The sequence below is a fragment of the Pezoporus wallicus genome, unplaced genomic scaffold (assembly GCF_028554395.1).
Source record: "Pezoporus wallicus isolate ANWC-B61680 ecotype Strahan unplaced genomic scaffold, APGP_CSIRO_Pwel_v1 scaffold_13239, whole genome shotgun sequence".
Classification (NCBI taxonomy): domain Eukaryota; kingdom Metazoa; phylum Chordata; class Aves; order Psittaciformes; family Psittacidae; genus Pezoporus; species Pezoporus wallicus.
Genome location: NW_026642052.1, coordinates 342,716 through 355,082, shown reverse-complemented (window position 1 = coordinate 355,082; position 12,367 = coordinate 342,716). Strand labels below are relative to the sequence as shown.

Here is a 12,367-nt window from a genome sequence, read left to right as displayed (position 1 = left end):
AGGGAGACATTAGCTAGAATCTCTAATACTTCCAATTATCAAAGCGCGTAGCTTCCCAGATCAGTTGTGAAGATTTGGGTCTTCAGTAAAGCATAGTTTACTTCTGATCGGGTTTTCCTGGACCTGTCAGTGAACTTCTTGTATGCTTTTGCTACACTGAGCACAGCTCTTACGTGAGATTGAATTCTCATGAGAATATATTTTAAAAATTTAGAAAGTAATCACAACTTGAAGTATTAACACCATATATTACATGAGTGTTTGCAATGATACAACAAAGAATAAGAAATCGTTATATGCATATAATGTGCTGTGTTTCTTTATCAAAAAAATACAGGAAAGAAAAGATGACAAAACTCAGAGACATGCAGGAAGGTGGCAGTGCAGGTGCAGTGACTCAAGAACATTTCTGAAAGAGCACGGAACTTCACATCACAAAAGGGGCGAAAGACACAAGAAACACAGAAAAAATGTAAAGATTAAAGCTGCATTGGTAAGAGTAGAAGAAACAGAATTTAAGTAAGCAGGAAAAGGGCAAAGCGTAAGATCCAGTAACATAAAAGGGAAAAAAAAACAACCCCAACTAGAAACATCCAAGCCTTGCTCTACTCAAAAATCCAAAACTGAATCAGAACTCGTAATTTTTGGAATAACTTGCCTGTTCAGTTTAGCTCACAGAAAAAAACAACTCAGAATCTCCTAAAATACTTCCTATGCACTTACAGTTTAAGTGATTCCAAAGCACAAAGTAGCATTCGGTCCATAACAATGTCTTCTTAGTCTACTGAGGTACTTACCACAAGAGATTGCTCTATTGTAGCATGCCTCTCCTCCTTTTCAACTGTTCTTCGACAGTCTGGACACACCCACAGTGGAAGATGCAGCATATTGTTTGTTTTTGGAGATGTGGAAAGTGCTGTTTTGCTAGAGTTTTTTATTCCGCTCTCTGAAAGCGAGGTATCTTTTCGTTCACTTCTACAAAGAAGACAATGCTCACCAGTTGTATACGGTGCCTTTTGGCCCAAGCCAAAGGTAAAGGGTGTCTACAAAAAAATTTTTAGATAGATAACTGGTTATTCATGGAATATAGACTGGAAAAAAACTATTTTGAGATTAAACCACCCCCCTCTCCCCCCCATTTCAACAGCCATCATTAAATGGTGAATGTTTGGAGTATCCCAAGATCAAACATCAGTTTTTAATATCTATGTGGCAAACAATTACTCTGATTATGAATACATTCGCATTTAAAACAGTAATGTTTTCAGGGAACATGGACAGCAGCTTTACCCTCTGGAACAATTCAGCCTTGATGCAAAAAATTTAGTAAGTAAAACTAAAAAAGGATAGTACAATTTCTTTTAGTGTTATTTTTAACAGATAAAAAGGAAAATAACTGCTCTTTGAAGTCTTGTCACCTTTTTTTAGTATTAACAGAAATAAAGATACACTTTCAGCTAAGCTTGTTACAAAATAAAAGCTTAACTCAGTTTTAACAAAACTAATCAGCAGGGTCTTAAAATCCACTATCAGCTCTTGAATAAACTAAACTTGGTAACTTATGAGGGCAGAAGCAGTTCAAAACCTAATTTCTCTTCCAAGATGGTACTGTGCATGAAATTATGGTTCAGCCATGAAATGCTTATTATTCACCAGGACTGATACTCAAAAACATGTCAGGCTGCACAAGCCAAAGAGACCCAGCTTTGTAAGACATAAGCAAAGTTGTAACAAATGGAACAAAACCACCTTGTCACGGCAGAATCATAGCTCTGTCTGATTACATTTACAGCTACTAACTCTGCCTTAATTAGCAAAATCTTATATGTAAGCCTCAAAACAGCTCAATTCTTTCTCAAAGGCAAAATTTAAATATATCATTCAAACATCCTTCTAGATACTGCTCCAACCACAACACTAACAAAAATACTGCTTTAAAGATCTTGCAGGGCTGAACTGCACAAGCACAGGTGAAAAGTTCTTTAGGGCAAAGGACTAGTTCAAGCTATAAAGGTTCATTAACTCTCTTCTAGTCTTCCCAGTAGCAACAGATCAATTCCCTATTGCCGACATCTAAAGAAAACCATCATTTCGAAGTCTGGTTTTTGTGTTCTTTGCATTTATAAAACTGACAGACTCAGCAATATGGAAAGGAAAAACCGAGAATTCTAGACATCGAAAATAAAAAGACTGAATTCATCTCCACAAATATCTTCTTATCTTTCAAGAGTTCATGAGAAATGTAAGTTAATAGGCTAAGTAAGAACAGCTGATCTCTTTAGTCATTGATGACTCTTGAAGAATTCATACCTAAGAATTAAAGCAAGAAAAATAACACAATTTCTACAGGCCTCTACTGCAGGTTTTTAGAAAACACTTGTTCAGGGGAGCCTTGCCCTGCCTTCCGAAAGGCTGTGACCAACCATCCCCTCACTGGCTCTACAAGCACAAAAACATCTCTCACATTAGACATTCTTCTTGGCTGACCTATGCTCAGCTGCTAGATCTTAACGCCTAAAAACCCTGCATGCAGGAGGGCATGGCTGCTTATCCACTTAGCCCTGAAAGTTTCCTTGTTAAAACGAATTTTTCTGAAGCCAGATTATGCCTCCATTGGAATAACAATGACATCTTAATAGCTATTGCAGACAGATCCTTATGAACATCATCTGTTCCTAATGACATCTTCCACCACATAGGAAAGTGAGAGGACAAAAATGTAAAAGTTCAGAAATTAAGACAATCTGACACTTACTCTTTTGTAAAGGTAAGGGGTCACAGCAAACATATCCAGCTGCTGCAAGGACTTCTAGAATTACAACTTACGCATGTAAAGTTGCACTAAAAAAGCTACTGAATATACAGCAGGAACGAGCAGCTTAATTATAGCCAACTCATGGTTCAGGAAAACCTGACAGTCTCCTAACTGGGCCTGTATATACAACAGATTTGAAGTCAAAATGAAAGCACCTGGTTCCTACAGCATAATATAAATCAACTGCTATGAATAAAAATTTCTAAGCAGTTTATTTCCAAGAAAACAGACAGTTAGAACCTTGACAAAAATCTGTACCATAAGCATCTCAGATTCCCATTATGGCTCTGTTACACTAAAATGAGGCTATGAACTGCAGTTTCTTATTTCTTTAAAAGATAACGGATACAGTAAGTATTCATGTGACCATTTCAACAGCAGCAGTAAACTCTTCCTGGATTAGATGAGAGCTTGGAATTAGGTCACATACACATTTGTATGCACCTTCACTGTAATCAGAGTAAAGTACACATTTCGAGAAAAGCAAGATTTTTCCACTAGTCAAGCTTCAAAAAAATATGTGATGCATTTCTGCAAGAAAGCACCCAGTCTCACTTTCTCTCTGAAACATGTTCAGATATAACATTCATAAATGAAAGCTGGAAGTAGGACAAGCCAGAACAGAAATAACTGCGTATCTACCATGTATTTAGATTTATTTCCAAAAATAACTTTATTACCATAAAACTGCATAGCTTTATTTTTACATCTCTGTCCAGTTTCAAGCTTATTATAACAATAAAATTTTACCTTAGAAACAGTAGCTTTCACAGCTTTTTAAAGCTTGAATAGTGAAGTAATCAGAAACTGACTTCAGCTAGCAAAGTCCCAGTCTCAAATTTATATCTCTTTGGAGAGTTCCCCAGTACATTTAATACTTTCTACCATTAGTAAAGAATTTTTCTATCATATAACACCCCCAAACTGTGGCTGCACATACCTGAGAAACACCTGTGAACTCTGATCCAACTGAACTGTCTGTAAACTGTGTACCATTTAACAAGACCTGGAAAAAATTGATAGTCCATTGGTTATAGAAGTTCAGTTTAATGCTGAAAGAGCATTAAAAATATCAAACAACAAAACCTTTCCCAGCATCTGAGGGCTGATAAAACAGCTTTTGAAATCTGAATGATCGTTTGACTGCAGAGATGGAAAGCCCTTTTTCTTTTGTACTAAGTGTTCTACAGATGTGAAAGTTTACAATTTATATATTTTAAACTTCTGCAGTATAGTTTTTTATTACAACTCTGAGATGAAATAACTGATACAGAAAAAAAAGAAGAGTCATAAGCAAAATGCCATTTTTCCTTCTGTATTTGATTGTGTTTAGCTTTTAAACTTCTATTGTCAATCGAGACAATTACCAAAGATTCTCGCCTTTTGAAAGCTGAATACAATACTGTTTAGAAAAATATGCAGTGTTAACCAGGAAGACTCTTCCACAGCAAGCCTCCAAATGGCATTCAGCTATTCCACTGAGGCGGCCATCCTCCTGGCCCAGGTTATAATCCATACAGAAACCTCCCAGACATCTCTTCTATGCATTGTTTCTCCACAAGCGTTACAGAGACTACACCAGATATCATGAGATGCCTTTCATGAGCCCCAAGTGTTTTCATACAGCATTATTTGAGGACAATAAAACAAGAGTAAAGTTAAAACAGTATACAAATTCAAGTCAGTTACAATGAAGAGCCCTCAATCACACTGACTTGAAGAAAATGCATTTAACAAGAAAAAATAATCAGAGACAAAATAATAATAGGAAAATAAAATCAACTATTTTTTTATTTTCCCTCTTCTTGAGCACTGTTTTATCTCCTGAATTTCAGCTATAATTTACCTCATGCCTCTGTTCCACCTTTCACGTGTTTTTGCTAACCATTTTCACTCTCCAGTTTACCACCTACTGTTGCCTGACATATTTCTAGGACTACTCTATAGACCACAATAAAACCCAGCCTGTTTAACATAGGAATCCCCACATCTTTTGCGTTGGATTTACAAAGTTCAGAAAATATTTTTACCCTGCTGCCAAACTAGAAACTCAAACTGGAGCCTCCTCCAGTACAAAGGAGCATCCTTCAATTTCACACATCCCCAGGATTACTGACTGCTCAGTTTACAGAACCAGACAGATTATCACAGAGCCCTTGTCTTCAGATGGATTTTTTTTTCAAAGGCTGAGCAGAGAATAAAACAATCTTCCAAGTCACTGCTTGAAAAGATACAAATAAGAAACCACACAACTCCACTTACACACCCTATACTAACTCTGAAGAGCAGGCATTTGAGAGAAAAACCTTATATGCAAGTCAAGCATTTCAGATCTGAACTCATGGGAGCAAAAATGCTGATGTGGAGCAAGTTCCCTATTTTAACTCAGCCCCTTCCCAAAAAATGGGGAAAAAAAAATAATTAAATAAATCTTTGGAATTAAAGGAAGTTGTCTTCATCAAGGAAAGAAATCCTCTAGTACTGGAGTTCCACTGGTTATTGGCATGCACATACATTTAAGAACAAAGAAATGAGTAAGGAAGTTTATAATGAAATTGTTATCTGAATGTCACCAAAAAAACAGATTTTTGGGGGTGAGAAATTTAAAAAAAAAAAGTCAAGTTTATTCAAAACCATTACCTATTCATTAAGGGAGTACATTTGCCTTCTTTATATTCAAGACAGTGAAAAAGAGAAATGCATGAGTCATCACATTTATACATGCAGACCTTGAGTGACCAAGCTGAAAGCACTCAGAAACAAAAGCAAAGACAAACAGTAGAAGGTTTCTGTTATCCACTAAATGTCACAGGATGCCAAGACAAAACAGTGAGCATCAGGGACTGCCTCATGGAACAAGTTGTCATGCTACTGACAAAAGAAAAGGCATCTCTTGATCCTAAGCACTGCAGAGAATTTGGTTCAAATTATTAGTGTAATACCCCCAGGGTTTAGCAGCAACCTGAGTATCTGTATGAGGAACAAACCACCAAGGAATTAGAGGGGTAAGGGGGAACCTAGAAAGAAACATCAAAAATTAAGCATCTGTAGGCAATGAGATTTAAGACATTGTATGTGAGGCTTAGAGCAAATTTAGGAAAAAAGAAGAAAGGCACAGAAAGGACTTAAGTGGGGGTGAATAATGACATGACAGGCAAGGGACCAAGATGGCTAAAAAGCATATTAGAGAAAAAATTAGAAGAATCTAGTAGAAGTTGTCCAAATGGGGCCCAAACAATAGCAAGCTAAAAAAAGACAGAGAAAAAAAAATGAGACAGTGGCACAAATAATTTAAGGAAGTTAGAGGGGAAAAAAAAAAAACATATAAACTACAAGTAAATTCTTTTTCAAGGCACATGAGGAGCAAGAAGCAGTAGGTAGCCTGACAGGATCATATGGCTAAAGTAAGTGAACACAGATATATTACAAAAATGCTTGAACAAGCTACATGGTCATGGCAGAAACACCAGATTTTTCTCATCTACATGTTCACTATGGAGGAGTTTAAAGATACTCTCCCAGTGAAAGGCTTTCTTATGGAAGATGCATTAGAAGATCTGTTTTGAAGCACGGCACTGTTAGGAGAGAAGTATGGAGCAAACTGAACTAAAAAAAATGATCAAACCACCAAGAGTGGATGACACTGAGCCAAGAGTCTTAAGGAAGCTCAAGAATGTTACAGTTGCACTAATAATTTCAGTATGTTAATGACTGGTTTATACTTCAGCAGTACCAGAAGTGCGGAAGATCATTTTTTAAAGTATTTATTAATTAAGCTTTCAAAGGACATCCAGGAAACTGCAGTTACCCAAAGTCTGCAGCAAGAAAGTGCTTGAGATGACAAAGTTAACTAATAGCACTAAATTCTTCATGCTACTGAAGAATGGCAGAAGGACCTCACAAGATCTAGTTATCAGGCCATATGTTAATAGCTAGAATTCTGTGTGCAGAGATTTAAAGTAGAAGTGACAAGCTAGACAGCTATCACTTCTGGACAGCACTAACTTACTTTTATTTACAGAAAACTTATTTTTACAGTTTCTACGCAGTCCTTTACAGTACCCTTCTTAATGATTTTAAAGCTTTATGTTTTAAAAACCTATTTAATGCAGATAAGTGCCAGAAGAAAGGCTGACATGGATCAGGAACATAGGAATCTCTGCTTGCACTCTTCAACATAATGGCAACGTGTAGAGGGGAATCTTTCTGGCCTTTCTATGAATGTTACTTACAATGGAAAAGATACATGGAAATATTTTCTTGCAAGCTGCTGTCACACTAACTCACCCTCCCTAAAATGTGTCTTTTCTGGAGAATAAGGAATACACCATCTTGGCACAGTATAATTCATACCAGAAAGTATGAAGACAGTGAGAATCACAGCTTCAAAACCACTCCTCGATTTCATCTGAATGACCTTGAAGAACCAGTTGAACAAATAAAATAAAAGCACTCAACGACTGCCATAATTTGCTCTAATAGCCTGTCACTACCAAAATCAGCCCTTCAGTGGGTTGAGCGACATATTACCAGACAACACATCCTCATCTTTCTCCCAGCTGAAGTCTGATGAAGTCACACAAACATCACGAAAGGGAGAGGGATGCAATGTCTTGGAGAGCTCAGGAGAAGAAAAGCGCAGGAAGATAATTTAGACTTGACTGAACTCCAAATACTTCTACAGGTATGTGATGCTCAAAAAAAATAAATGCAGGACTTAAGCAAATTTCTCATGGGGGAAAACAAGTAGAAAATATTGCACTGATTTTCTCAGGCACTTTAGGAAAGGCACAGACATGAAAAAAATAAAACAAAGAAAAGCCACTGTTACCAAAACACAATTAAAGCTACACTTCATTCTAGAAGGTCCTAATAACACAAAGGTATTCCATACCACTTGAATTAACTCCCTTAATTTTTATACAGGGAGGTGAAAAATTGAGTTTGTTGAAACATCTGAGACTACGTATTTTCTGTGTCTGAGTAACACTAAAAGACAGTTACTGCACTTAACCCTGGCTACCCCCAAAAACCCCATCAAGATGTCTTATGTATGCTCTCCTGCTTACACTTTTTAAGCCAAAACCCATTTGCCACAGCTGTTCAGAGCTCGGCCTTCTCCCAGGCTCTTCCAGCCAGCGAGCACACTACAGCACTGCTCTACAGCTTCACGCAGAAGCTCTGCCTTGCTTTCCATGCTGCCACCCAACACCATTTGGGTGGCAGCAGTCTCAAGTCACACTCAGTGGTGAAGACCTCCCTCCCCACAGCCTGAGCGAAGCTCTGACTTGGGTGCTCTCCAGTCACAGGCTGAGCTGTTCCTCTTCTCTCCCAGGCATAGCTAAATTGGTCACAGAACTGCTTCTGGCAGATGAGTGATGCTTACAAAATCCTAAGTGATTTTCAGACATGAAGATATATTTCTTTATGCCTTCAGGTCAAAGGATAAGAAACTATCTGATTTTACTAACTAAAAATTAAGGATCCTTTCTCCCTAACTCCAACTGATTTAAGGATAAGCTATTGTGGAAGTCAAATGCATGGATGAGGGAAAGAATAATGATAAATGCACAAGAGAGCAGTATTTCACAAACAGAATCTGACAGAGGACATCTCTGGACTGGAAAGACCTGGAAAGGTACATGGGAAGAGGGTTATTCCACACATGCAATGTAGTTCTCCATTCATCTAGTACCAAGCACTGTCAGACAGGACAGCATGCTGGCCAGACCAATATCATGACAAGGTCTGGGGTTTTTCTTGCTTTAAACATTGCTCCTGAACATTGTCAATAGTGACTGTAGTCTCTGCCATAACAACAGCCTCTGCAGAAGGTATATTACAGCACTGAAGAGATATTACAATGTAAAAAACAGCAGTAAACTATTACCCCTTATCCCTTCCTTAGGCCTTTTTTAAGTCCATATTACACCCTGTTTAACAGCTGGTATAGCCCAGTTTTTCACAGGAAGAGCAAACTGAAGCAGATAACTTGGCAATATCCTCACTCACAACACATTTCCAGGTTCACTGGCACAGCAACACTCAAACTGAAGCAGCTGTCAGAGTCTGTTACTGTTGCTTTAGACAAAAAAAAAAAAAAAGAAAAAAGAAAAAGAATACTCTTTTCACGTAAGTTATACAAAATTTAATCTCAAAGAGCTTTTAAGCAGTAGCTTGCAAATGCGGAAATGTTTGATTTGCAACAGTGGAAAGTGTGGAGATTCCTACTTCTAAATATGCCTTTGGGGTGGGAGGAGGACACAGTGTGTAGATGAATAAAGACTAATAAATAGTTTTGTTACCTGTAACAATAAAAGATGAACAAGCTACTGTAGTACCCCTCCTTTATTTAGAAGCAGGAGTGTTTTGTTTAAGAAATCAACATTATAAACATCTAAATTTTTCATGTGATAATCACACATCTCTAGTGAGACTAAACAGAATGCAGTTTTACGTACTAACACACACTTGTTTGCCAGGGAGTCTCAGTATTATATATAGGAGAAACACTGACAGAAAGTGATTATTGATGAGCTGTAAATGTCACCAAAACGGAAAGTTGTGAAGGTTTCCTATGCAAAAAAGATCCTTGTTTTTACTCAGGATGCTGAAGTACCAAACAGAAACTGGAGAACGCAAAGACAGGGTGATGATAATTAAAATTCAAATATCTGTATTAAGGCAGCCAATACTTGATCTTGCCAACTGATTAATTTTGCAAACTATCATTCCATTTTATCAATCATGCTATTCTGAGATTAATATTCACACACAAGTTATCTTTTTCCACCCCATCTTGCATTATTCTGGTGTAGTTCACACTCTTTGAGATTAGAAAATTTTTCAGTGAAGAAAATCATATCCATAAACAAGTCAGTGATGCAACAAGTCAGTCCCTTGGTACTCCTACAAAAAGCTTCTGTACTACATGCAACTTCAGAGAACCTTTAAATCTTTATGTCAGTTACCAGGGATATAGAAAAGTGAAGGCTGCAGAAGAACAAGCATTCCAAGGAGTATCACAAGGCATTTGTGACCCTCTTGATACCCAAAATTTTAAATACAAAATCTGAATATTACTCTCAAATATAGCTAAGCTACCATTTAGTTCTGAAATAATTAAGTAGCAGGAGTAAGAGAAGCTGCCAGAAGTTGAACGACAGCTGAGAGTAAAGTGTTGGTGGGAAACATGGCAGCGGCTTCAGATGGCAGAAACCACTGCACATCAGTACAGCTAATGTGTTGACTCAACTCTTACTTACGTTAGTGTCTAATACACAGCACATTTATGTTCAACAGCTATTATACTTCAACAGACATCGTACCAGAGAGCTCAGCCAAATATATAACCATATCACACTGTTCTGAAATAGAAATAAGCCAAAACTCCACTCAAAAGTCAAGGAGTTAAGCACACTGTGGCTGCATATCCCACTCCTGGTCACAGAGGATGTTTGTGGAAACAGATCTGCTGCAGAGCACCAAGTTAGCCGTGAGATATATCAACTAGCTATGATAACCAACACCGTGTTACTAAAACTGATTTATGTACGATCTTGTCTATATGTACATTTCGATAGAGAAGGTTAGAAATCTTGTGACTGTAAGGCACAAGAGCCCATTGTGTCATACTTAGCCAGAGGGAATTACGTACTCAAGGGCTAATCACAGCACATAGCCTATGAAGGAGGAAGAAGGAATAGAAACAATGCTGGCACTAGGAAAAGATCATTCATCTACCTTGAGAATTCACATACATTTTGTTCATAAAGACAAGCAAAAGGTAAGAAAATGCCAAACAGTACCAATGTTGCACTCAATTACAAACTCAAATAATTGTTCAAGGAGCTAACAAGGCTGTTGTCAAGTAGGTCACACATTTAGCCCTCCAAAAGGTGAGGTATGATATTACTTCATATTAGGAACAACATATTAAGATAAATCTTTTAAAAGTTAATATATGTTTTGCAACAGATTATTATTATTATATTAATTCAATATTAGGTCCTTGCTATGCAAGCATCTCCACAGAAAATTCTTATGAGCAAAATAGTTTCTATCCCTTCTGACTTGTGCTACTGCTAAAATACGGTTTGTGAGATCCTAGGTAAGTGTCAGTATTAGACAATGAAACAAGTAGTTTTCCTGTTTTCAATTTTCCTCATTATTCATATAAAATCAACAGCATGAGACTTCAATCATTTCAGTGACACTTCTATTGCTATCTTTTTAATGTAGCAACATTGACTTCTCGCCTTTTCTTTATTGAGTAAAATCACACCACTACAGGATTTGACTAACCTGCAAGACAGGTCCTCTGTAGGCTTCCCTTATCCAGCAAGTAATGTTATTAAAACTTATCACTTGGATTTAAGTAAACACAACACTGTATTTCCATAGCTTAATAAAAGCTAGTCTTAAAACAAACTGCTGATGTCAAACAAGATGACAAGCTGAGGGTGGGGAGGCTTAATCTAGAAAGCTTAATCTACATTGTGTATAGATAATAAAGCAAGTTTACTATGAATGACTCAACCCCCCCCAACAAAATTATTCCTCTCCCACACCCCCAAGATCCAAAACCTGGTTTGCTCCTTTTCCAGCAGTAAATCCCTTAGGTTCTTCGATATGAAGTCAAAATGTCAAAAGAATTTCCAACAGAAACAAAAATTATGTCAAAGGAAATACTTTTCCCAGCTGAAGCCTTTCCTCTTATAGATGTTCAACACAGGGAGAGAAATCATAATAAGTACAAGCAGGAGGCATACACTAGACTTGTTCAAAATGACCAAAAATTTTAGGCTTATAGCAAAAGTTATGAGGGAAGTTGGGAGTTGGTGAGGAGGCTGTCTCCATCTCGCCTATTTTGGGAGATAGCCTAAAAAAGACCCAAGATGACAGGTCTCAACTACCTCCTCCTAAAAAGTCAAGGCTAAGTAACCTGGCCAACAAGTTACTTAGTGCCTAGTGCCAAAAAATCTTTTAATAAGATACAATTATTTACAGGCTTATCATACAGTTGGGGGACAAGTGGGGTAAGTCACCCGTACACAGCCCTGGTTTTCAGCATAAAGCATAAAATCAGTAGCTGCAGAAAGTTAAAGGCATTCTCAACTCCCTCTCCCCCCACCTTTGTAAAAGTGGTGGTCATGCATTTAGCATGTGCTGGATCAAATAAATAGATAACCAAAAAAAACAACAAATCAGTGCAAAAATTCAATGTAATCAAGGTTTTGCTTTCAGTATGACCAGACACGCACACACAAAAGCCTCAAAAATAGAGCAGGGAGGAAGGAAATCAGACAGCTCTGAAAAATGCAGAATAGGAAGAAAAATGGTCTTATTTTTACTTCTAGCTCTTTAAGGGCTCAACTGATTATTTACCTGCTGCATCTTTTCTCCTGCGGGTGCTCAGAGCCAAGATACAACAATTCTGCTGCAGCACAATAATCAGAACAGACTGAAGTCTGAAGACCTACTTAAATTCACAAACCCACCAAACCCTCACTGACAAAAGGCTATAGTCGGAAACACAGTCAGATTAAATGA

General features: G+C 37.5%; 1 protein-coding gene across 2 annotated transcripts in view; it reads right to left on the bottom strand.

Annotated features, from left to right (window-relative positions):
* Positions 1-12,367, bottom strand: part of FAM193A (family with sequence similarity 193 member A) — an 80,027-nt gene that overhangs the window by 43,689 nt on the left and 23,971 nt on the right. For both annotated transcript variants that reach the window (XM_057426739.1, XM_057426741.1), the window contains exons 2-3: positions 3,756-3,821; positions 798-1,043 (exon numbers count right to left, since the gene is read on the bottom strand). In XM_057426739.1, the coding sequence (XP_057282722.1) occupies positions 798-1,043; positions 3,756-3,821 (312 nt within the window). The remainder of the gene's footprint in view (positions 1-797; positions 1,044-3,755; positions 3,822-12,367) is intronic.